The sequence below is a fragment of the Pelodiscus sinensis genome, chromosome 26 (assembly GCF_052426305.1).
Source record: "Pelodiscus sinensis isolate ZL-2025 chromosome 26, ASM5242630v1, whole genome shotgun sequence".
Taxonomy (NCBI): domain Eukaryota; kingdom Metazoa; phylum Chordata; order Testudines; family Trionychidae; genus Pelodiscus; species Pelodiscus sinensis.
In genome coordinates, this window is record NC_143077.1 from 3,619,385 (window position 1) to 3,643,152 (window position 23,768).

The 23,768-nt window shown below is 54.9% G+C and overlaps 1 protein-coding gene across 1 annotated transcript in view; it reads right to left on the bottom strand.

Moving 5' to 3' along the window:
• LOC102461383 (bone morphogenetic protein 8B) overlaps nucleotides 1-20,755 on the bottom strand; it is a 44,952-nt gene extending 24,197 nt beyond the window's left edge. The window contains exon 1 of the mRNA XM_075908734.2: nucleotides 19,132-20,755. Coding sequence (XP_075764849.2) covers nucleotides 19,132-19,528 — 397 coding nt within the window. The 5' untranslated portion in view covers nucleotides 19,529-20,755. The remainder of the gene's footprint in view (nucleotides 1-19,131) is intronic.
• Nucleotides 20,756-23,768: the final 3,013 nt, after the last annotated feature.

Below are 23,768 nucleotides of genomic sequence, written 5' to 3' on the forward strand. Positions count from 1 at the left end.
CGGCAGGAGTCTGATGTGGCCAAAAAGCCCCTAAACATGTTTTCTTAAAGGGACAGTCCTTTTATTTTTTTTTTTTTTTTTGCTCGACAACTTTGCCCGGCTCGTCGCGCTGGATCCACTGCTATCTTGGCTCTTTGCCCAGAATGGGTTGGCCACCCCTGCTCTAAGATTTGCAAAGCTGCCCAGAGATTTTCAAATCCCCTGGGAACGGGAGAGCCAAAACTTGTAGACTGCGCTAAAAAAACCCCTCGGTTCTAATCTGCGTGTCAGTGTGCACGTAAGTCACTGTGTAGGAACGATGGGTTTAGTCATTTTAAAGCAGGCTGGTCAGACGAGGACTGAGGCTGTGATGTGGTTAATCGGGCGTACGGGTTTTTTTAAATGGATGTCAAGCTACATTTTCCAGAATATTTAAAGTTCTGCGGTTCAAAATTCTGCTTGGCTCCAGCCACTAGGCCTGCTGGCAGGGGCAGGGTAAGGGGGCAGTTGCCATGGCGATTCAAAGGGACGAGGGACTCCTGGCTGGTGCGTTGCTATGGCAGCAGCGGCCATGACTGGTGTCCCAGGCCCTTTAAATCGCCACCAGAGCACCACACCGTGCGCTCCATATGGCTCTGAGGCCTGGGGGGGAGCCGCGCCACACTGTGGGGGGAGGGGAAGGTTGACTTCCCAGCCCCACCCCTTCCGCTTGAGGCCCCACCCCTTCCAGGAGTGCAGAGCTGCTCCCCCCACCTTGCTCAGAGGCCCGTGGAGGCTGTCAGCTCCCTTGTCTGTCACGGACTTAATTGTTCCACACTCACCAACATTTAACCCCAGCTGCCAAAGTGCCCCTCTTCACCCCGTCCTATGCGGGCCACAGGGCAGAACGGCTGAGTCTTGACGCACCTTGCACAAAGGACCCCCCCACCAGGTGCTCCAGTGACGCAAATAAATAGTAACCAAGCGTTCCAGCCCTCCCTCCTCTTAGGAGATTTTTCGAACAAGGCGGGGGAAAAAGAGGTTCCTGTCGGATCCCGCCAACTGAAAGCTAATGAAGGGTTATGCCACCAAGCGCCAGCAATGCCTCCTCTGCCGTGTATATAACGGCAAAGGTTAAATGGACACACAGCAGACATCAGACACAGCACAACACAGAAACCTGTCGGGGAACCTTTCACCCTGTCTGGGCACTCAGTCATGGATTTAAAAGGAGCCATTCCTCTGCGAAGGAATTTTACCTGCCAATTACAGCGCGCGAGTGCAGAAGTGACATTCATCTGCAAATCCAACACTGTTTCCCTGGGCTTGAACAAAGACATCAACTGGATGTCGCATTATAAAGCCAGCTGCCCATGCCTTTAACACCTCACTTGCATCAAGAGCTAAGTATGCGGCACTTCTAGCCCATTCAATTAGCCTCATTAGCACGGGTCCTACAACTGGCGGGTACTTCCCCTCCTCCTTTTTCTGTTATAAAGTCTGGGTTTCTCTTATTTCCACTCCAGCTCATCTGAGGAAGTGGGTTTTGCCCTGGGAAGCTCATGACCCTATAGATTTGTTAGGGCTGCCCTCCACCCCCGTCCCATGTTGCTTCCACCGGGCATCCGCGTGTCCAAGAACAGGCCCTCGATGAGCATGTGTTTACGTGTAGATGGGCGCAATTAACGTAGCTCATCTCTAGGCACCTTTTACGTTTATTTGCTGCAAAACTGTAAAATAACGCCATGCCTGGTTCCTCCTGGGGGAACACTGTAAGAAGTTGACTTTGCAGGCTGCTTTCATGCCGTGCATGGAAAACTAAACAACTTGTTAATCACCCACATGTGTCGGGTGCATGTTTGCTGCATATCGGAGCCTGGAATCCCTAGCAGGAGATGCGTCTAATTATAGCAGCTGGGAGAGGCGGTGATTCACTAGAGGGGGCTCCTTATGGCTTGTGCTACAAATCTCAGGCTTCACCGTTTATTTGTCTGGCAGAAGCAAAGCTCTCCAGCCAAGCCACCGCATTCTTATCAACAACGGTCCAGGCACGAAGACCTCCGGGAAGCTGAGTCATTTTGCAGCCCTCACCCATATGCGCCAGGGTTTGTGGCTGTCCCCACGGACCCAGCGGGCTGGCTCTCAAATGCCACCGAAATTCCACTGCCGCGCCAATTCTACGTCTGTTACAAAACCGGCTCCCGAGGCTCCGTTGCCTTCGTGGTCGATCAAACGTGGGTGGATGCTGGGCAGGGTCTGAGACAAGATTCGTCACATTCTCTGAGGATCATGGAGCTCACCCTATATCCTCCGCCATAAATCTCTCACCCAGCAAACTTAGCCACAGCCAGGGATGTGAGGGTGTAACCCATGCACCTGCTGGGCGTGGCTCATGGAGCTTTTTCTACCCTGGCATGTTTTGTCACCAAAATCTGGCAAACCCTTTGAATAGGTCACCCAAGAGAGGCGAAAAAAAAAAGTTCAATGATCAACCCCTATCTGGGAAGTGAAACCTTGAACGTGGGTTTACATGGACATCCATTCCGGGAATGGTCTGGGCAGTAGTGTGAGAGGCGGAATTTGGAGTCTGCTACAGCATCTCTCTCTGAGCCCTTGCCAAGTCACTTAACCTCTTTCCTCGTTGACTCATCCGGCAACTGTGTATAATAATAGCTCCCCCTTCTGGGCGTGTTCCCAGCCTTTAAATAACGTTTGTAAAAATACACCAAGATCCTTGAAGGAGGGAGCTTTGAATGATAAGGCCAGATCATTACCATGACTGATTGGGTCGGAATGGACTGCGTCGCTAAGTTCCAGATTGGAAAGTCACAGGCTGCCAGGAACTATGGTTTTGAGTTGACCAGACTAACAGGGCAACATTTCTTGTGGGAGATAAACTGCAAAAATAGCTGGGTTGTTTTGAGGGGTTTTTATTACACGACAGGATAAACATTTAAGGTCATAAGAACATACAAATGTCCAGGCTGGGTCAGCCCAAAGGTCCATCTAGACCAGTGTCCTGTTCTCTGACAGTGGTCGATGCCAGGTGCCCCAGAGAGGACGAACAGACCAGGGAATCATCAAGCAATCCAGTCCCTGTTGTTCATTCCCAGCTTCTGACAAACAGAGGCTAGGGACGCTATTCCTGCCCATCCTGGCTAATCACCATTGACAGACCTATCCTCCATTAATTTATCGAGCTCTTTTTGAACCCTGTTATAGTCTCAGACTTCCTAACATCCTCTGGCAGGGAGTTCCACAGGTCAGCAGTCCTTTTTGTTCAGTTGTGGACATTAACGATCCTGTGGCCATCTTCATAATACAAGGGGGTTTACTTCAAGTCCTTGGTCAAAAATTTCCTCCCCTTTTACTCTGCTGAATTATGGTTCACATGGGTTGATGTTTCCCTGTGACAAAGAGACAGCTGCAAAGATTGGCCACAGGATCGGGCCCTTTTACTGCTGGGTGTGGTGTTTGCTATCCGGCGTGGTTCCCTTGAGGTCAATGGCCAGTGCTTATGTTTGTATCACTACAGCTGGTGGGGTTTGGGATTGACAGGCACCCTACATATGGACAAGAGAACATTGTTAAGTATACGGACAGCACGGGTGGCCAGTACGCTAGGCAGGGGAAGGGACAGCCTTCCCAAACCACCAGCCTGCCCCGCCCACGCTCAATCCCCTCCTCCCTCCCCGTGCTCCAGGGCCGGGCAGGCTCCAGTTGCCCACCCTCCCTGTGGTGGGGCAGAGCCTCAGGAGAAGGGGGCAGAGCTGGGGGGTGGGGTTGGGAGCTTGCCCCCAGCATGACAGAGAGGCCTCTGTTGTGAAACCAGAGAGCAGCTTCCTTCATACACCCCCTTAGTAAAACCACTTCTCGGGTTCCTCCGTAGGGAAGAGGCTGGACAAAATCAGGGTCCAAGCCCCACAGGGACACTTTTGTATCTCTGGATCCTAAGCAGTTTGGCCACTCGCTTTACACCCCCTCGCAGAAAACGCTCGGGAAACAGGACGGATCCGGCCGGGAGAGCTCCGGGGCTGTCCTGGGCCACACCTTGCGGGGATAAGAAAGGGGGAAATACAAAAAGAGACGCTGCCCTCACGGCTGTTGACTCTCTTCAGAGCCCTTGGCAGACTCAGGGTCTGTCTGCTCTGAAACGGGGGGACTGTTCAGCTTTTGGGGACGTGCCAACGCTGGGTCTCAGGCAGCTAGCTCAGCACAGAGCTGGGAAGCCAACGCAGAGGAGGGTGGGGGGGAGGGGACCTGCAGCGTGTTTCCGGAAAACCAGAGGGAGTTTTTTCGAGAGAAGAGGCCTCCAGAAAAGACCACAGGTGCCCTGGTGGCCGCGCCATCCAGACTCATCACAACTGAAATGCGAGCGCGCACAGTCAATGCGGACGCTCTCTTTCGAAAAGGCAGATGGTTTTTCTCTTGCGCTTCGGCTGTGTGGACACTTGCTTTCGACAGAAGCTTTTCGGAAAGCTCTCTTCCAGAGAAGCTTCTTCCGAAAGAAGCCCGCAGTCTAGACGTAGCCTGAGGCGGGGATTCTGGGCAGGCGTGGAGCGAGACGGAGACACCAAACCACACGCGACAGGCGTTAGTCACACTGCTTAATGCACCATCCGCCAGGGCTCAGGTAACACCCTGGCCAACATGGCAGAAGAGCCCACACACCATAGACCAGATGCGTATTAGGACTCTCTTCTTGTTTCAGAGGGGGAGCCAGGTGAGCTCGCAGCCGCCAAACGAGGAGGCATCCTGGGCTCCTGAAAACCGAATAGATTTGGGCATAAACCAGTGATAGGTGAGCGAGGCTAGCAAGGGGGTTTCACCCAGACAGTCCATTATTTCTGGCCCCTGTCCGGTAAAACACCCCAGAAAATACCAGACATGTAAAATTCTTAAAGGCGCAGTGACCTTTTTTTGTTCTCCTCCGCACTCTTTTTTTTTTGCTCAACGACTTTCTTGGGGTGGGTTTTTTTTGCTCAACAAGAAGTTTGGTCTCCTCCCCCCCCCCCCCCCTTTCTCAACCAAGTTATTCTCTTGCCATGTCTGGGATTTTTGGTGAAAGCATCTGGCAAGCCTAGCCGCATGAGTGGCCGTCCAGCTCAGTGGCTGCAAGATTGTCGTCACCAAGACGGGCTCCCGGCTGGGGCCGTTTTGCTCGCGACATGGGCGTGCCTAGGGGAGCCGATTGCCCCATCGCAGCCCTGGGATGGGCTGCTGGGGGAGCGCCCGGCTCTCGCTGTCACGGTCGGGTGCAATCCGCCCGCACCTCCCTTCACCGCTCTGGCTCCACGTGTGGGTCACTTTAGTAACACTGGCTGGAAAACAAGGACGTGGGCGGAAACCAGAGGAACCCGGTGCCCTCCACGTGAGCAGTGATCACCCAATGCCTTCCGGGCCCCACGCAGAACCCCAAGGGGCCACACGTGGGCCTCAGGCTGCTCGCCCCGGGCACAAACTTCGTGGGCAAAACCCCACTTTGCTGCCTCTTGTTCTGGACCTTCGCCGAGTGATTCCAGCCCCACCTGGGAGCAGCCCCCCTTGCAGACCTGTTGAGCCCTTCTGAGCAAGGGCCCAGCATGTGCCCGGAGGCGTTCAGTCTCTGGCAGACCTGCTTCCAGCACCCACCTCCTTTGGGGTCCAGATCCTCCTGCTGCTTTGCATCTTCTGCACCCCACTTCTGTGGGCCGGGCTCACGCTGGTTTTTAAAAGTCAGCAGGTAAAAGCGGGGGTGGGGGGCAGACGTCTGACGGGCTTAACTGAGCTTTCAAAGATGCCGTTCCATGGCCATGCGCTCAGTGATTTCAATTCGGGGAAGGGCAGACCCAGACCGACCCGAGGGGAACAAAGTGCAGTGCAGTGTGAGAAAGTTGGGCTGCCGCGTTTCTCAAGCAGCTGCCGGCCAGAGGAAGGGTTGAAATTGCCTCTCTGGTTTTGTAGCTAATAAAAAAAAACAACTTCGGAAAGAGCCTCTCCCCAGAGGGACGCAACGCACCAGATGTGCAATCGGGTTTCCCTTCTCTGCCCTCTGCACCTTCTTAGCACCAAGGGGGGGCTGGGACCCTGCTGGTCTCCCAGGCCACCTTCTTCGCACGCACACAGAACACCCGTCTCTTTCTTTTCCGCCCTTGAAGCCCTCTGCCCCTCCTGAGATCCCTGCCGCGCCGAAGGGCCAGCCAGGCCTTCAAGCCTCTACAGTTTGCAAAGTATTTTTAGGCACTTTTTTTAAGTTGTAAAACTTTGGGTGCGCGCCGGTTCTATAAACGACACAGCCGTTGTAATTGCTGGTCCCAGCTGCCTCCAAATGGTCCAGATGACCATGTCAGACCCTAAATGAGAAGGAAAGGCCGGCATCTTCAACCACATCAAGCGTGCTGAGTCTTAAAATACATTTCAGTGAGATGCAAGAAGGATGCTCCCCTTCAGCTGAAACCAGGGCAAAAATAAACGCCGGAAGCTGTCCTCCACGGGGCAGGGGAGGGGGAGATTTAGAACGACGCCCGCGCCCCTGCAAAATGGGGCAGATACGCAGTTGTGCCTGGCTACCCTTTTCCGAAACGTCTTGGCTCGTTCTGTGGCAAACTTTACGAGCAAAAAGGCAAGGGGAGGGGCGCGCACCAATGAGGCCACCTCTGGCCTGCTGCTGTCTTTTTTCATGCTGCATTTTTCATGCTGTTGCATGTGAGCTTCATGTGATTTTGCTTGGGTCCCTGCATATCCAAGACACGTACCCTGCTGCTGTGCCCACGACAGCTCCTGATCCAATCTACAGGTTTGGTTAGTCTTCAAGGTGCTATTTGTCGTTTACGTTTTTCCAGTTACAGACTAACTCAGCTCTCCCTCGGAAGCTTTCAAACAAAAACCGTGTGTTTTAGTAGAGTCGGGCTCATATTTCCACTCTCCTCTCCTCCGGCAAAAAAATGGTATTTTCTTGAGAAAATGCTACATATTTAAAGGCAGTGTGTGTGTGTGTGTAGTTGTGTGTGTGTGTGTGTGTGTGTAGTTGTGTGTGTGTGTACTCTCACACACACCCCTTCATCCAGTTTTGTGAGGAAGCTTTGCCACAAACCAATTACCCCTCTTTTGGCCGCTGTAGATGAAATTCATCGAGGAGGGAGAATGAGCCCTTAGAGAATAAAGGGAACAGCAGGAGTAGGAAAACAGCGGCCTTTATTATTGAAGGTAATTTGTCCTGACTGAGAATTGGCCTCCAAGAAGCGTTCCCTAAGAGCAGGGTGCTTTGGCTACCATTTAAGGGAGATTAAAATGCCACCCAGTGGATTAGCAGAGTACCCATAGCGAGGTTTGGTTTTCTGCTGGTGGTGCACATTCACACATGCCTTGGTGCGTGTGACAAAATTTATTTTGCACACCAATGGAAAAGATTAGAAGCCACATTGCCTCCTGGTAAAAATCACCATGCTCACAAAATACCCCACAGGTGGCAATACAGTGAGCCCACACCTTGCTCTTGGCTTTTGCCGTCACCTGTTCAAGAGGGCAACACTGCTGGGAAGCCGTCAGCCGACCCGGCTGACTGGAAATTCTTTCTGCTCACTTCTCGCAGCTGTCAGCTAAAGATCCCACATGGGTGTGCGTAAGGAGTACAGAGCATCTCGCCTCCCGGCAAAACCAGTCCGGATAGTCAAGCGCACACGAGAGACACTCCCGTAGTTTTCTAGAACGCAGGCGCGCGCCAGGTTGCTGGTCATGCCAAAAAGCGCTCCCCTGAAACCCAGGGCAGCGGTGGCAGCCTGGAATGCAGGCGGCAATCTCTTTGGTGAACGAGGAGGACTAATTCAGTCTCCCTAAGATCTCCCATCGCTCGGCTCTTGGCTTGTCCCACAGTAAGTGGTCACCCATGAAAAGCATTTCCAGCCCCGGCCACACCCTCGCCCCCGCCGTTTCGGCTGCACTACAGCTGACTTGCTACAAGGGATGGCGGGGAAGCTGCTCCACCCGGATTCATGAGAGCAGGCCAACAGCTAACGGGCTGGGAGTCCTCGTGAGCTGGCTGGCCCTGTACCCAACGGCCACCTGTTATAATGGCCGGAAGAAAAAACAAAACCATCTTTAGGGTTCCTGTTGTTATTTCATCCAGTGCGTTCAGTGTGGCACTTACTCCACTTCGGAAGCTCCGGGGGCCACAATGATGCTCACAGCACATAAGGTGGCCAGGTGGCCGGTTTTGAACCAGACAGTCCAGTATTTGAGCGTTCGCACGTCCGGCTCATTTCAGGCCGCTCTGTCTTGAGACCACGAATCCCAGTTGGTCCTCAAGTGGAGCGACCACCCCTGGCTGGCTCTTACTGACCGGGCCTGGGCATGCCAAAGAAAGAAAAATCGCCTCCGGAGGGACCGGGCTGCCCAGCTCCCAAATTCCTGGGTCATAAGTAAATCATTAAAATGGGTGGTGTCGGATTTCCCAAAATAACCGGAGTGGAGAGCGACTCCCTGAAGCTTGCCCCAGGTCCCTGCCACTTTCGCTTGGCTTCCTCCCTCGCTAGCTCTGCGGCTAGGAGAGCGGGGCAGCTGTTCCCTGCCGTTGGAAACGAAGGTGATTGGAATCTGAAATTAGAAGGGTCTGGGTGTACCCACGGGGCGCCCAACCTCCCCTGCAAACTGGAGGGGAGTTGGCACAGCAGGTAAAGGGTGGGGAGGGCTTGCAGGGGAAGGACTAAAGGAAGGTGTGTCTGTGTCAGGCAGGCAGGCAGGTGTGTGTCAGGCAGGCAGGCAGGCAGGCAGGTGTGCCTGTGTCAGGCAGGCAGGCAGGCAGGCAGGCAGGTGTGCCTGTGTCAGGGAGGCAGGCAGGCAGGCAGACAGGTGTGCCTGTGTCAGGGAGGCAGACAGGTGTGCCTGTGTCAGGGAGGCAGGCAGGCAGACAGGCAGACAGGTGTGCCTGTGTCAGGGAGGCAGGCAGACAGGTGTGCCTGTGTCAGGGAGGCAGGCAGGCAGGTGTGCCTGTGTCAGGGAGACAGGCAGGCAGACAGGCAGACAGGCGTGCCTGTGTCAGGGAGGCAGGCAGGCAGGTGTGCCTGTGTCAGGGAGGCAGACAGGTGTGCCTGTGTCAGGGAGGCAGGCAGGCAGACAGGCAGACAGGTGTGCCTGTGTCAGGGAGGCAGGCAGACAGGTGTGCCTGTGTCAGGGAGGCAGGCAGGCAGACAGGCAGACAGGTGTGCCTGTGTCAGGGAGGCAGGCAGGCAGGTGTGCCTGTGTCAGGGAGACAGGCAGGCAGGCAGACAGGCAGACAGGTGTGTCTGTGTCAGGCAGGCAGGTGTGCCTGTGTCAGGCAGGCAGACAGGTGTGCCTGTGTCAGGGAGGCAGGCAGGCAGGCAGGTGTGCCTGTGTCAGGGAGGCAGACAGGCAGACAGGCAGATAGGCAGGTGTGTCTGTGTCAGGCAGGCAGGTGTGCCTGTGTCAGGCAGGCAGGTGTGCCTGTGTCAGGGAGGCAGACAGGCAGGCAGGCAGGTGTGCCTGTGTCAGGGAGGCAGACAGGCAGGCAGGTGTGCCTGTGTCAGGCAGACATTGGTGCTGCTAAGGCTCGCTGGAACCCTTTCCATTGTACACTTCCTCCTTGTGCTGTTCCAGCCCGGGGAAGCACAGGCGCAGGCCTCGCGTTTACCGTTTGTTTGAGGCACATGGAGGCAAAGAACGTTCATTTGAAAGCCAGAGGATTCTGCAGCGCGCTAGCGAAGGAAGAGGCCGGGTTCCAGCCAGGCCTGCTGTAGAGGGGAACAAAAGGGGCACCTGCCGTAGGGCCCGGCAATTTATAAGGGCCCAGGGCTCCTGCTGCTGCTATTACAGCCGTCGCCGGACCCCGAGCCCTTTAAATCACCGCCGGAGCACCACGCCCCTTCTGCCTGACACGGTGCCATCCCCGCCCCCCGCTTGCCCGGGGAGTCTGCCGGTGCCCCTGTTGCAGCCATCTCAAGCCACAGACACCCCTCCCCCCACCTCCAGCAGCTACCCCAGACATCGCAAAATCAATTCTCAACAGCCGGGCGCCAGATATCTCAGAATTTGCTCTGAAGCAGCCCAGGAGTCCACCTGAATCCACCTTCCCGAAGCCAGGACACGTCCGCAGAGCCGACTGTGTCATTGAACGGGCCACCCCATCGCCCCCGAACGACCTGCTCCCCAACCCACCACACCCCCCCCTCGCTGTCACCTGCCACCCCACTAGAACTCCTGTGGGACCCTCAGACCGTTACGACCTACAGGGGGGGGCATATCCCGGAAGAAATTTTTCATGTATCCCCTCTTCTCCCTTCAGACACCCCCCCCCCACACTCACCCAGAGTCTCATCAGCACAAGCTCCCCACAGACCCGGGCAGAGCAATTCAAAGCGGCACCAGCCTCTGCGAGAAACCTGCACACGTATCTCCCGAGCCAGGACCCCCAGCCCCAATTTCCAGACTCCCGGGGCCGGCACACGCCGGATGGCTAAGATTCTGCCGTCTGTATTTCTAGGAAAAGCCATGGACCGGTCACGGGCAATAAAGAAAACGTCACAGAAGCTGGTGACTTATGATGGTTACTAGAAAAGTGCGAGAGAAACCGAGGCACTGCAGGGTCCCGGCGCCCACCAGAGGGGACCTGCGTGGAGCTGCGGGGTCCCCCCACCTCACCTGACTTAGAGCCAAGGATGGCAGAGGATCCGTAGCCCCAAGCTCCGCAGTTGGGGGCACCCTGCAGCTTCCAGGTGCCGTGGGCTCAAGTCACAGAGGTCTTGGGAAATCCCAGATTCCATGACAAAGCCCACAGCCTGCGGCGCCCCTCGTCCGGCGCATCAAATGCCACCCCTGTGCGGGTCAATCGAGACAATCGCAGGGCTCCAGCATGAACTGCCCCAGACAAAGCCCCCTGCTAGCCCCGGACAAGCACTTCCACAGAGCGATCCCTCCAGAGCGGCCCCTCACAGAGCCGTAGGACGGGACGGGACCTCCGGAGGTCACCGAATCCCGCCCCGGACTCAGGGCAGGTCTAAGTGTTCTCTCAGCCCTCGTCCGCCAAGGAAGCCTGCGCAACACCCCCACGCCAAGCCTGGGAAGCTTCCTTACCCGCTGGGCACTAAAACCCCCCGGACTTGGCAGAGACACGAGGAGTATGGCTTATTGGAATGATGAGCCACGTTGCCGAGGTCCCCAAACGGTGGGGCACGCCCCTCCAGGGGTGCAAAGAAACGTGGGGGGCAGGCCAGGCCCCATCCTCAGCCTCTGCTCCCAGCCAGGATCCCGATCTGCCCCCAGCTACGGCCCCCTTACTCTCTGACCATGCCCCCCCACCGCCCACCAGGGCTGATGGTCCTGCTCCCAGGCTGGGAGGCTGCTACCCTGAGAAGTCTGGGGACTTTACCCTGCTGCCTGGGAACCCTTAATCACCCTGTGATCCTAGAGCTCGTGTGAACCCCTTGTACACAACAACCTGCCCTGACTCCTCCAGAGCTGGGACACTCCGGCTGCCTTCTCCGGAGCTGCAAGCGCTCGGCCCGTCTCCCAACTGCAGCTGGGCCAGTCGGAGAGAGAACCTCACTCGTCTTGTCTGTGTACAGCCCAGGAGATCTCCGTACCCAGACCCTCTGCCATGAGCCTCCGTTGGCTCATCACGGGGGACTCGGGGCGTTAGTCTTCAGGGAGAGAGGTGCTGGGCATCATCCCCTTGGAGGTCATTCATAGAGCTGCATTTCACGAGGATAGCGGCAGAAGGCCCCATCGCCAGCCCAACTGGATCCCAGCAAGAACGCGCCAACGCCGGCGTCTTCCTTTGAATCCCGACGGCGCGTCCCCACATCGTTGCGTGTCCCCGCCCTGCTGCTGGAAGAGCTGAAACGGCACGTTCTGCTCCACGGCCAGCCAGCCGTTCCCGTTCCCGTTCCGTGGCTCTCCCTGCCCACGTGTGCCCACGCTGTACGCGAGGCAGCTCCCGCGGGCGACACATTGGAGTTGGGGCCAGAGCAGGGCTAGATTTGGCCCTGTATTTCGGCGTCGGTTCGGATAGGGGGAATTACTGATCAACTGCTGCTGGAAGTTAGGCGGTTTTATCGCCACTGTCCATTTCCACACGGGACAGCCGCTGTCGTGTGTTGGAAGAAATCCGAATCTATCCTGCGTGACCCAGCTCTGCTCGGGGCACAAAAGGCTCTGGCATCCTTGCCTAGCCTGGGCCAATCCTTCCATGCCCTCCATGTGGTTAGGTCCCATCACTTTTTCCTCTCTGGGTCTACGCTAAAAATCCGCCGCACTCTCAGTGTCTGGCTCAGCTGACTTGGGGGTGGCTGGAGGGGCTAAAAGTTTCAGGGTCACATTCTGGCTTGGAGCGGACCCTCCCCCTTTGCAAGGTCTCCGAGGCCAGACAGTTACTGTGCAACTTTGAGCCCCACCGTCTAAGCCAGCGTTTTGTAAACTTTTTAAGACCGAGGAACAATAATTTTTTTATGAGGAACGAGGGCTGGACTAAGGGGCGGGCGAGCCAGGCAGCTGCCCGGGGCGCCAACCGATGGGGGGCTCCTGATGGCAGCTGTAAGGGGCGCACGGCATTCCTTATAGCTGCCATCAGGAGCCGCACGCCCGGTTCCTACAATGCCAGCCCCCCCAGCCCCGTGGCACCAGCCAGCAGCTCCCTTCCCCCCATGGCCGTGGGGCCCTGCACGGCCAGGCATGGCCTGCCCTGGGCTGCACGCTAGCAGCGGTAGGCAGGCCAGGCTGGGCAGCACATGTTCCGTGCGACCCAGGGGCAGGCCCCGGGTTGCGTGCCAGCTACACCAGGGGCGGGCCCGCACATGCACCGTGCGCCCCGAGGGGCAGACCTGTGCACCCTACAGCTCTTAGAGGACATCGTGGGGTAAATTTGAGTTAAATACAGTGCAGAACGCTGGGAGCCAGGACTGGGGGTAGGGTTGCCAGGTGTCTGGTATCCTACCGGTCAGTCCGGTATTTGAGCCCTCTGCCCGGTAAAAAAAAAAAAAAAAGACAATATCGGACACGTGCAGTGTCCAGTATTCTCTGATTTTTCCAGCTGGGCACTTGATGGAAGCCTGACGTGGGCAGCCCCGCCCCCTCCAGACTTCTGTGCAATCACAGGCTCCCAGTGGCATTTGCGACCCTGCCTCCCAGTTGGGAAGAGGGGATGTGATCGCTGCTTATCCTGCGTTCCTTTTTTTTTTTTTTTTGCTTCACCAAAAAATAACGGGTGACCATCTGGCAACCCTAACTGGGGGCTGTAAACAAACTTTATGGGACTGCGGGAAACTTGGCCACCCCCATGAAAAGTGGACATCCGGCCAACTTCAATCATTCCAGACGGTGGATGTTTCTGGACCAGAGAGTTCTGGACTAGGGAGGACTTTTCGAGAGGAGGATTCTTTGAGCAGCCCCGTTTACACTTTTCTCCAGCTGCTTCATAGCACACACTCCGTTTTCATTCTCCACACATGCCCGCCTCCCCCGTTTCCATCTCCTTTTCTGGTCCACTTTGCAGATCAGGGCTTGCTGAACTGTCTGACAGAAGCCAGTCTGTGTCATGAATTCGTGCCATTTAACAATTAACACCTGGCATTTTCCCGAGGCAGTGGCTTTCGAAGGCATTCGCCACCTTCGATGGATTTCCAGCCCTTCGCATCCACGTGTTAAGGTGGAAAAAACATGTGGGTTGCAGCTTCATAGCCGGGTCTTTAGACCATAGGAGAAAGTAACCAGTGTAAATGGAGTTTCCCCATCAGGCACAAGGTTACGCCTGAATTTGTGCCAAACAAGCATTTTCTAGGCAAGGTTCTCCTTTCTTCTTCTTCCTTCCCCGCACCCCACTTTGTCTTAGCAGGCTGTTCCGTTTCTGGGCCCATGATGGTATCTTTGGACACTGAAACAGGGTCTCCACCGTCGAAAGCCCTCAACCACAAATCAGCTCTGTAACTAGGGGTAAGCATCTAGAGAGGCACCCACCAACCTCCGAAAGGCCGGGTCTCCAAAAGAGGCTTCGCGAGAGCCACAGCTGTGGATAGGATGCCAGCGAGCTAACGGTAGAATAGCTATAAATAGCCAGCTCGCTTTGCAGCTCCACAATAAAGGGGTGAGGTTTCAATTAGTAGCGAGGTTTGGTCTGCGGGGTTTAGGTTGAAGTTAAATTTAGTAGGGAGGTTTCTGTCCCTGGTGAAGGTCTGGTGCACAGAGCAGCACAGGATGTGAGGTTAAATGCATAGTGGCCGTGCATAAGTAGGGCCCTACCAAATTCCTGGTCCATGTAGGTCAATTCCACAGTCCGAGGATTTTACAAAGGGTAAGTGTCATGATTTCAGACACGTCGCTGGGATATTTCATGGTGTTGCAATTGCAGAGATCCTGACCCACAGAAGAGTGGTGGTGGTGGGCGGGTTGCCAGGTTATTGTAGGGGGTGTGGCACTGCTATCCTTATTTCTGCCTTGCCTTCAGAGCTGGGCGGCTGGAGAGCAGCAGCTGCTGGCTGGGAGCCCGGCTCTGAAGGCAGAGCCACTGCCAGCAGCAGCGCGGCAGTAAGATGGGATGGGATGGTGTTGCCACATTTGCTCCTGCACTGCTGCCGGCAGAGCTGGGCACCGGGCCAGTATTCCCAGCCCTGCTCTCCAGCCGCCCAGCTCTGCAGGCAGCACAGAGGTAAGGGTGGCAGTACTGCCTAAGACACCCTTGTGATCCCCTGCAACTCCCTCTGGGGCCAGGACCCCCGGTTGAGAAAGGCTGGTCTCCCCCTAAACTCGGTCGAGGGTAAAAGCCCGCAGAAGGCCAGAGTAGACGGTTCACGACACGTTTGGCACGGCTGTGAATTTGGCAGGGCCCTGTGCATAAGTAACACAATGTACGGTTGTCACAAGGATGCACAGGTTGGATCTCCCTGGTCCGGCACCCTCCCTGGTCCGGCACCCTCATGACCAGGCCAGCCCCGATCCAGGTAGTTTGCGACACCTGGGGAGGCCAATTTTGGCTCCTCTGCTGTCGGCCTCCGGGCCCTCCATGGGAGCCACCAGCCTCCCAACTGGGCTCCCCTGACAGCCGCTGACCCTACTTTCAGCCCCAGCCATCAGGCTCCGCTGCCAGCCCTGGCTGGGCTCCCTGCCCTCAAGCTGACTCCAGCTGGGCTCCAGGCTGCTAGCCCCTCTGTTGCTGGATTCCCAGCCGGCGCTTGCTCCTAGATGCCGGGGCTCTCTGGTCCAGGAACAGAGAGCTTCAACCTGTAGAACATCCCACGCTAGCCACAGTCGTATGGATCCAAATGACTGTCGTACCCTAAACACAAACAGTGGCAGCCCTGCCAGTGTCATGGACAGCGAACAGGTAACCCTGTCGGAACAACATCACCCCATCACCTCGCAGGTTTAGCCGGGTTACCTGGGGCTGGCTTTGGCGATGCCGCCCAGTCACCGTTCACCTCCTGCACGTCTGGGACAGACCCACAGTAGTCCCGGAACTGGCCAGAGGTAACTTCGGGGGTTCTAGTAAGTTTCAATTAGCTGTAGGTCACATACCAGTGTCATGGCAAGTAAATCTACTAAGTTATTGTTTTGTTTCCCAGGGGGCACGGAGAATAAAGTTTTAGGGCCACAGGAATTGCCAGATTGGATCAGACCCAACATCCATCTAAGCCAACTGAGTCAGAGAAGGGTCCAAGGCAGTGGTCCGATGTGGGGCAATATTCCCCACACATTACGTCTGATTTGATCTGTGAGAGGATGAGCTCACGTCCTGATACATTAGGGTTAATACCTCTCCCACAAAACGTGTTTCAATTAATTACAATAACGCTGGATCTTTCCGTTATTCAGATAAAAGGTCCAGTTTGGTTTTGTTAAGTTCACTGATTTACTGTGGCAAGGAGTTCCACCGTCTAACAGCTTGTGTCAGGTATTAGATAGCACTTCATTACAAGGGCTCAAAGCACTTTACAAAAGGAGTATCATGGAATCATAGAACACTAGAACTAGAAGGGACAGCGAGAGATCAGCAAGGCCAGTCCCCTGCCCTCATGGGCAGGTGTCTATCCAAACTGCTCTTAAATATCGACAGTGATGGAGATTCCACAACCTCCCTGGGCAATTTATTCCAGTGTTTCACCGCCCTGACAATTAGGAAGTTTTCCCTAATGTCCACCCTAAACCTCCCTTGCTGCAGTTTAAGCCCCTTGCTTCTTGTCCTGTCCTCAGAGGCCAAGATGAACAAGTTTTCTCCCTCCTCCTTGTAAAGACCTTTTAGGTACTTGAAAGCCGCTCTCATGCCCCCCCTCAGTCTTCTCTTTTCTAAACTAAATAAGCCCAATTCTTTCAGCCTTCCCTCCTAGCTCATGTTCTCTAGACCTTTAATCTTTTTTGTTGCTCTTCTCTGGACCTTCTCCAAGTTCTTCACATCTGTCCTGAAATGTGGTGCCCAGAACTGGACACAAGACTCCAACTGAGGCCTAACCAGCGCAGAGTAGAGAGGAAGAAGGACTTCTCGTGTCTTGCTCACAACACTCCTGTTAACGCAGCCCAGAATCACGTTGGCTTTTTTTGCAACAGCGTCACACTGTTGGTTCCTATTTAGCTTATGGTCCACTACAACCCCTAGATCCCTTTCTACAGGACTCCTTCCTAGACAGTCGCTTCCCATTCTGTGAGAGAGACATGGATTGTACTTTGCATTTGTCCTTATTAAGCTTCATCCTATTTACCTCAGACCATTTCTCCAGTTTGTCCAGATCATTTTGAATTTTGACCCTATCTTCCAAAACACTTGCAACCCCTCCAGCTTGGCATAGAATCATAGAACTGGAAGAGACCTCAGAAGGTTATCAAGTCCAGCCCCCTGCTCCAGGCAGGACCAATTCCAACTAAATCAACCTGGCCAGGGCTTTGTCAAGCCGAGACTTAAACACCTCTAGGGATGGAGACTCCGCTACTTCCCTAGATAACCCATTCCAGTGCTTCACCACCCTCCTAGTGAAATAGTTTTTCCTAATATCCAACCTGGACCTCTCCCACCACAACTTGAGACCATTGCTCCTTGTTCTGCCATATGTCACTGCTGAGAACAGCCTCTCTCCATCCTCTTTGGAACCTCCCTTCAGGAAGTTGAAGGCTGCTCTCAAATCCCCCCTCGCTCTTCTCTTCTGCAGACTAAACAGACCCAAGTCCCCCAGCCTCTCCTCATAAGTCATATGCTCCAGCCCCCTAATCATTTGGCATCATCTGCAGACTTTATAAGCGTCCTCTCTATGCCAATATCTAAATCATTGATGAAGACATTGAACAGAACCGGTCCCAAAACAGACCCCTGTGGAACCCCACTTGTTATGCCCTTCCAGCAGGATTGTGAACCATTAATAACTACTCTCTGAGAAGGGTACATAACTGGCTGGACAACCAATCTTACAGTAGCCCCATCTAGATTTTTTCCCTAATTTATTAGTAAGGTCATACGAGACTGTATCAAATACTTCACTAAAGTCTAGGTAAACCTTGCCCGCCATGTCTCCCTTATCCACTAGGCTTGTTATCCTATCAAAGAAACCTAGCAGATTAGTTTGACATGATTTGTTCTTTACAAATCTATGCTGGCTGTTACCTGTCATCTTAATTTCTTCCAGATGTTTGCAGATGATTTCCTTAATTACTTCCTCCATTATCTTCCATGGCACAGAAGTTAAACTGACTGGTCTGTAGTTTCCTGGATTGTTCTTATTTCCCTGTTTATCGATGGGCATTATGTTTGCCCTTTTCCAGCCTTCTGGAATCTCTCCCGACTTCCATGACTTTTCAAAGATAGCTAAAGGCGCAGATACCTCCTCTATCAGCCCCTTGTGTAGTCTAGAATGCATTTCATCAGGCCCTGGTGACTTGCAGACATCTAACTTTTCTGAGTAATTTTTAACTTGTCTTCCTTTTGTATTTTAATTTCTAACCCTACCCCCTTCCCACTGGCATTCCACAAACACTGAAACAAAGAAGTCGTTAAGCACTGCTGCCATTTCCAAGTTTCCTGGAAATCACTGATCCCATTTCACAGATGGGGAAACTGAGGCACAGAGTCGGGCAGTGACTTGCCTAAGGTCACCCAGCTGGCCAGTGAAGAGCAGGGAAGACACATCTTTCCAGTCCAGTGCTCCAGCCACTAGGCCCAAGGTGAGCAATAAAATGGGGATGGTTCCCCAGGGTTAGCCCTAGTGCACTGCTATTATATTTACCTGCACCTTCGCAGATACAGGCGTTTGCAGCTCCTGGTGGCCAGAAATGACGAGCTGTAGCCAACAGGCGCTGGAAGTGCCTGTACCTGTGGAGTGCAGGTAACTATCGCGGTGGTGGCCTCCCAGGAGCGAACCCTGGCAAATCACGGGCTGGTATTTGCCCACCCTTGCACTAGGCCATATGTTCGTGCATAGTCACGTAAGACGGGAAGCAGGCAACAGCCCAGGCAACGGTCTGAGGACAGATCTGACATCTCCATATTACATCATCTTTGAGTTCACAAACATCCAGCGGCTTCACAGACGCGGTAGGAGCCAGGGGGGCTGCCCAGCTCCTACCACCTTATACACTGCAGAGCCGCAGCGGGTTTGGTCCCGCTCCCGGCATGAGCTGGGCGGCCTGTTGACTCAAATTCTATCGACCACTCGCTCGATTGGTTGGACACCCGCAGGGTAACATCCCTGCCCCAGACCTGAAGCGCAGAAAAAAAGCAGCCAGTGCGTCTAGTGTAGCTCGCGGGAACGGAATTCACCGGCAGCCGGGACCAAGCCCCAAAACCCAGGGCTGGAGCCAGGCCCAACACAGAGACCCCAAGACTTGTTAATGATTCCAGGGGGAGGGGAATCACTGAACATGTGAAACCCAGGGAAGTGAGACGCTGGGGGAAGAGGGCAGAGAGCAAGGCCCATGGGCCAGGCCAGGTCTCTAATTTCAAGGTAGTGGGAGCAGCCTGGGGGATTCTCCAGCCCCCGAGTGTTTTATGCCCTGACCCCAGAGTCAAAGGGGCAGTGCCTGGGGGAAGGAGGCAGCTGTGCCCAGCTCTGCAGGGGGCATTTGGATACAGCTGGAGATGGGCTGCTCGGGCCCCTCTGGGTCTGTGGAGTGGTGCCTGGCCCAGAAAGAGGCCCACTCCAAGGCCCCTCCTGGTGGCCCCAGGGGAGAGGGGACAGTCCCCCGAGCAAACCGGGGCCTCCTCTCGCCACTTACCCACGTTGACGAAGCTCATCACCGTGTCCGCCCCGTTGATGACCCTTCCCAAGGGAGGCGTCTGGACGCTCAGACTGGTCAGCACGGGCCGGGAGACCCCCCGGGCCCAGCCCACGCCCGGATCGTCCTCCTCCTCCCGGGCCATGGCGTGGTAAAGGTCCAGCATGAAGAGCGGGGCGGAGGAGGGCAGCTTCCCCCCGGCAGAGGCCTTGGGCCGGGGTCTGCCCGGCAGCCCCAGGATGGACAGGATCTCCCGCTGCATCTCCCGCTTCTCCCGGCCGCTCAGCCGGCGCTGCAGGAAGCTGGAGCCGTGGAGATGGCCCCGGAGGAAGCTGCTGCTGCCCAGCTCGGACAGGAGACCCAGGAGCCAGAGCAGGGCCCCGCCGAGCAGCCGCATCGCCTCGGCCGGCCGGGCCCCTGCGCTGCGCTCCCGGGGGCGCACGGGCTGCGCTCCGCCTCACCAGCCGCCCATCGGCCGGCGCGCCTGGGCACGGGGGCGGGGAACTCGGCAGGCGAGCGCCAGGTACGGGACGTGGAAACCCGGAGCAGTTGCGGGCTCGGGCTCGGGCTCTCCGCGCCAGGCTCGGGACGCGGGGCTGGCCCGACCCCCCCACCGCCCTGGGCTTTAAGCGCGGAGCCGCGGCTGGGTGTGCGCTCTAGCCCTCGCCAGGCCCCGGGGCACGTGTCTGTCCCGCAAAGTCCGCCTCGCCCTGCCCCCGTGGGCTGCTGGGGCCCCGGCCGGGCGACCTGCGGCGGAGCGCTCGGGGAGAGGAGCAAAGCGCTGCGCATCCGCGCAGCTCGCCAAAGCGCTGGGCAGGAGCGTGCCCGGGGCACTGGAAAGACCCAGCTAACTAGCGCCTCGCAGCGCCCCCTCCATAGCCCCCCCGCCGGGCTGCGCTCCGGCTCTGCCCTCCCTGGTGCCGGCTCTTGCGCGCTCCACTCGCTGGAGAAGGGGCGCAGAGGCCGGCGGTTCTGCGGGCGCAGCCGGGGCTGAGCTGGGCCCAGCAGGCGGAAAGCGGGGTTCCCAGCGAGCCGTCGGGGCCATGCTCGGGGACCCGGCTTCCCCCGCCTCCCACTTAGGCAGCAGCCCCGCGGGAATGACTGAAAAAGCCCGTTTGGGCCCCAGATTTCTCCGCTCCGCTCCCCGGATGGCAGACCCCGCGCGGGGGGACTTTCCTGGACTCGGGGAGAAGTTGGGCTGGGCTGGTTGGGAACCGCCGCTGCCCTCTCCTGGCTCTGCGGGTAGAGGCAGCCGCTGTCCACCGGACCCGTGTGAATCGGTGTATTCGCCTCACAGCCACGGGCTACTGCACCCAGGCCACGGGCACCCGGCCAGCGGGCTAGCAGGTCACTAGCCTTAGGCCTTTTCCACCGCTCTGTGCTTACAGCAATGGGGCTTTAGATCACCTTCCTGCCAGTCGCTTCCCCCTCAAAAAACCTGCCACATCGTTTATTGCGCCCGTTCGAAAGCGAAAAAACTTCTTTTAATTCAAAATGGGTTTTGGTATAAAATATTCTTGTTTTATTTAAAACCTCAGAACTACTTTGAAACACTGAAGTTTATGATGTCAGGAAGTCGCCCCCCCCCCGGAAATAATTCGGGGGGGGGGGGGGGAGACAAGTTTGCAGAAAGTTTTAAAGCTTTTGGAATTTGGGGTTGACTCAAAATATGTTATTTATTAGTGCAAGACAGCAACCTAAGAACAGAAAAGTGATTTACCTATATCTATATATAATGTAGTGCTAAAAAGAGGGAGAGAAGGCGTAGATAAGATTATTAAACTATAAGCAATGCTTTTCAGTTCTACCAGGTGGTTGTCATAGGGAAAATTCCTGGTTAACCCACTACAAAGACAATTTCCCCTACCTTGGACATCCAAGTTTTCACATCAAAAGCTATGAATGGGACATTTCCGGCCCACTTCATTAACAGGGGTCCTACAAATGACCGGTACTTCTTTTGCTGTCATATCTTGGTGTCTGTTATTTCCACTCCAACTCATCTGATGAAGTGCAGCTTGTCCACAAAAGCTCATGATCCTGTATATTTTTGTTAGGCTCCAGGGCTATGTCTACACTCGCGGCTTCTTGCCCGAATAATATGCAAATGAGGCTAAGCATGGAATATCGCCGAGCCTCATTTGCATACCTAATGAGCCACCATGTTTTTCAGAAGAGGCTCTTGCGCAAGGAGCGTCTACACTCCCCCTTCTCGTGCAAGAAAAACCCTCTTGGGCAATGCCGTTCTTCCTGAAAAGTAATAGGTGTAACGGCATTGCACAAGAGGGTTTTTCTTGCGCGAGAAGGGGCCGTGTAGACACTCCTTCTCGCACAAGAGCCTCTTCTGAAAAAAATGGTGGCTCATTAGGTATGCAAATGAGGCTCGGCGATATTCCACGCTTAGCCTCATTTGCATATTATTCGGGCAAGAAGCCACTAGTGTAGACAGAGCCTAAGGGTTTGTCTACACAGCAGTGTTATTCCAAACAGTGTGTCTACACAGCAAGCCGTTATTTCAAAATAATGTCGAGGTGGACAACTTCTTACTCCCATTCCTGTAACCCTCATTTCACAAAGTCGAAGGGAGAACGTTCTTCAACTTCCTGCTGAGGAGACAGCGCCAAAAGCAGAATTAACTTCTGCACGTGACATTTACACCCTATCTTCATCTAGAACAGTGTTTCTCAACCTTTTTTTTATAAAGTACCCCATTAAAAGAAAAAGGTAAGTACCCCCAGTACCTACAGTTTTCAGACACACCATTTTTTCCCTACCATTGCAACACGTGTTTCAACAGCTTAATCGTAGCCAAGCAGGTGATGACTTTTTTAGTGTAAAAAGGAGAAAAATAATAAAGGGCTGTAAAACTTACAACAAAAATTCAGTTTTCTCCAAATTTCAGTTGTGTTGACGGACCCTCCAGACTTCTCTCAGGTACCCCTAAGGGTACTTGGACCACTGGTAGAGACACACTGGTCTAGAACAACTCTCTAGCCCTGACAGCCCTTGGGATAAGATTGGACAATAGGAACCAAATGCGCCTGTCAGGCATTAAAGGCAGCATTCACTGCTGGAGACAAGGTTGGGGAAGGGACCTGGTGCCTGAGCACTTTTGTGACAGCAGCATCCGAGAGACGTTCTGAGAAGCACGGCCCTTCTCCTTACCCTCTAAATCCATGGAAATCCCGCAGGACTGTTGTGGGAGATTCGGTAGAAGAGGGAGGAAAGGAAGACTTGGAGGAAAGGAATTCGGCTACGGCTACACTGTAGCCTTCTTCTGGAAAAGCTTAGGCAAATGAAGCACGGCATGGAATATCGCTGCGCTTCATTTGCATGATTAATGAGCAGCCGCTTTTGCGCAAAAAGAAGCTGTGTAGACGGCTCCTTTTTGTGCAACAACCCCTCGTGCAAGAGCAGTTCTTTCTGAAAAAGTGAGGAACGGCTCTTGCACAAGAGGGGTGTTTGCACAAAAAGCAGCCGTCTACACGGCTCCTTTTTGCACAAAAGCAGCTGCTAATTAATTATACAAATGAAGTGTGGCGATATGCCACACTGGGCTTCATTTGCATAAGCTTTTCCGGAAGAAGGCTACAGCGTAGCTGGAGCTGAAATGATGCCAGCCTGCTCAGGAAACAAGCCAGAGCCTTGGGAAAGCAGGAATTACACGAAGTGGAAAGCTTGGAGGGGCGATGCAGGAAGTCACTTCAGGGTTAACAGCCGTGACGAGTTTGGAGTTGTGTTCACCGAGCTCCTGCCAGGTGGAAATTGGGGTTAGGGGTGGAGTTTGGGTTTCTAGGGCCCCGTTGATCCCCGGCGTTAGTTCATTCCCAGGTATGGAGCAGCCTCACACGCCTCTTACATGTTTTCTCCCTGCAGTGCAGATGCAGGAAGGGGGAATGTGATGGGAAGGGGGGAGGGGTTGTTTTTCCAAGCCAACCAGATCTAGATTTTTACTGCCTGGTCCCTCTAGGGCTAGTACTGACTTTGCCCAGCTTGGGGTAGAGTGATTTATCCAATATATCCTAAAGCAGGATAGAAATTGCACTCTTTCCGCTGGTCACATGCAGCCGTATGGGCCGGGTGGACCTCTGGCAATGGCAGGCGTGTTACGCTCACACATCGATCGCCCACCGAACGCCCACATGCAGCTCTGACACCGGAGCAGGGCTGGGCTGAGTCAGGTATGTAACCGTAGGGATTCCAGACCTGGGGAGGGGGTGGAATCTCCATCCCTAGAGGTTTAAAGTCCCGGCTTGACAAAGCCCTGGTTTGGATGGTTGAGTTGGGATTGGTCCTGCTTTGGGCAGGGGCTGGACTCGATGGCTCCTGAGGTCTCTTCCAGCCCTAGGATTCGATGTGCTCCATGCTGCTGGCCAATTCCCTCCAAGCTTTTCCTTTCTACAGCTCCCATTAGCCTGAATCTTGAACAGCTGCTCACCCTGACGTATTGTGCCAGAGAGGAACCCACCGTTGCATGGGACAGTAGATGGGACAGGTGGAACCCTGGGGACCTGACTGGTGCCGAAGCAGAGAATTTGCAGGACCACGGGAGGTCAATATTGTCTAGCAGCGTGGCCAGCCTCTGCTTAGTGGGCTCTTAGAAGATATCGAGGGGTAAATTCAAGCTACATCACAGC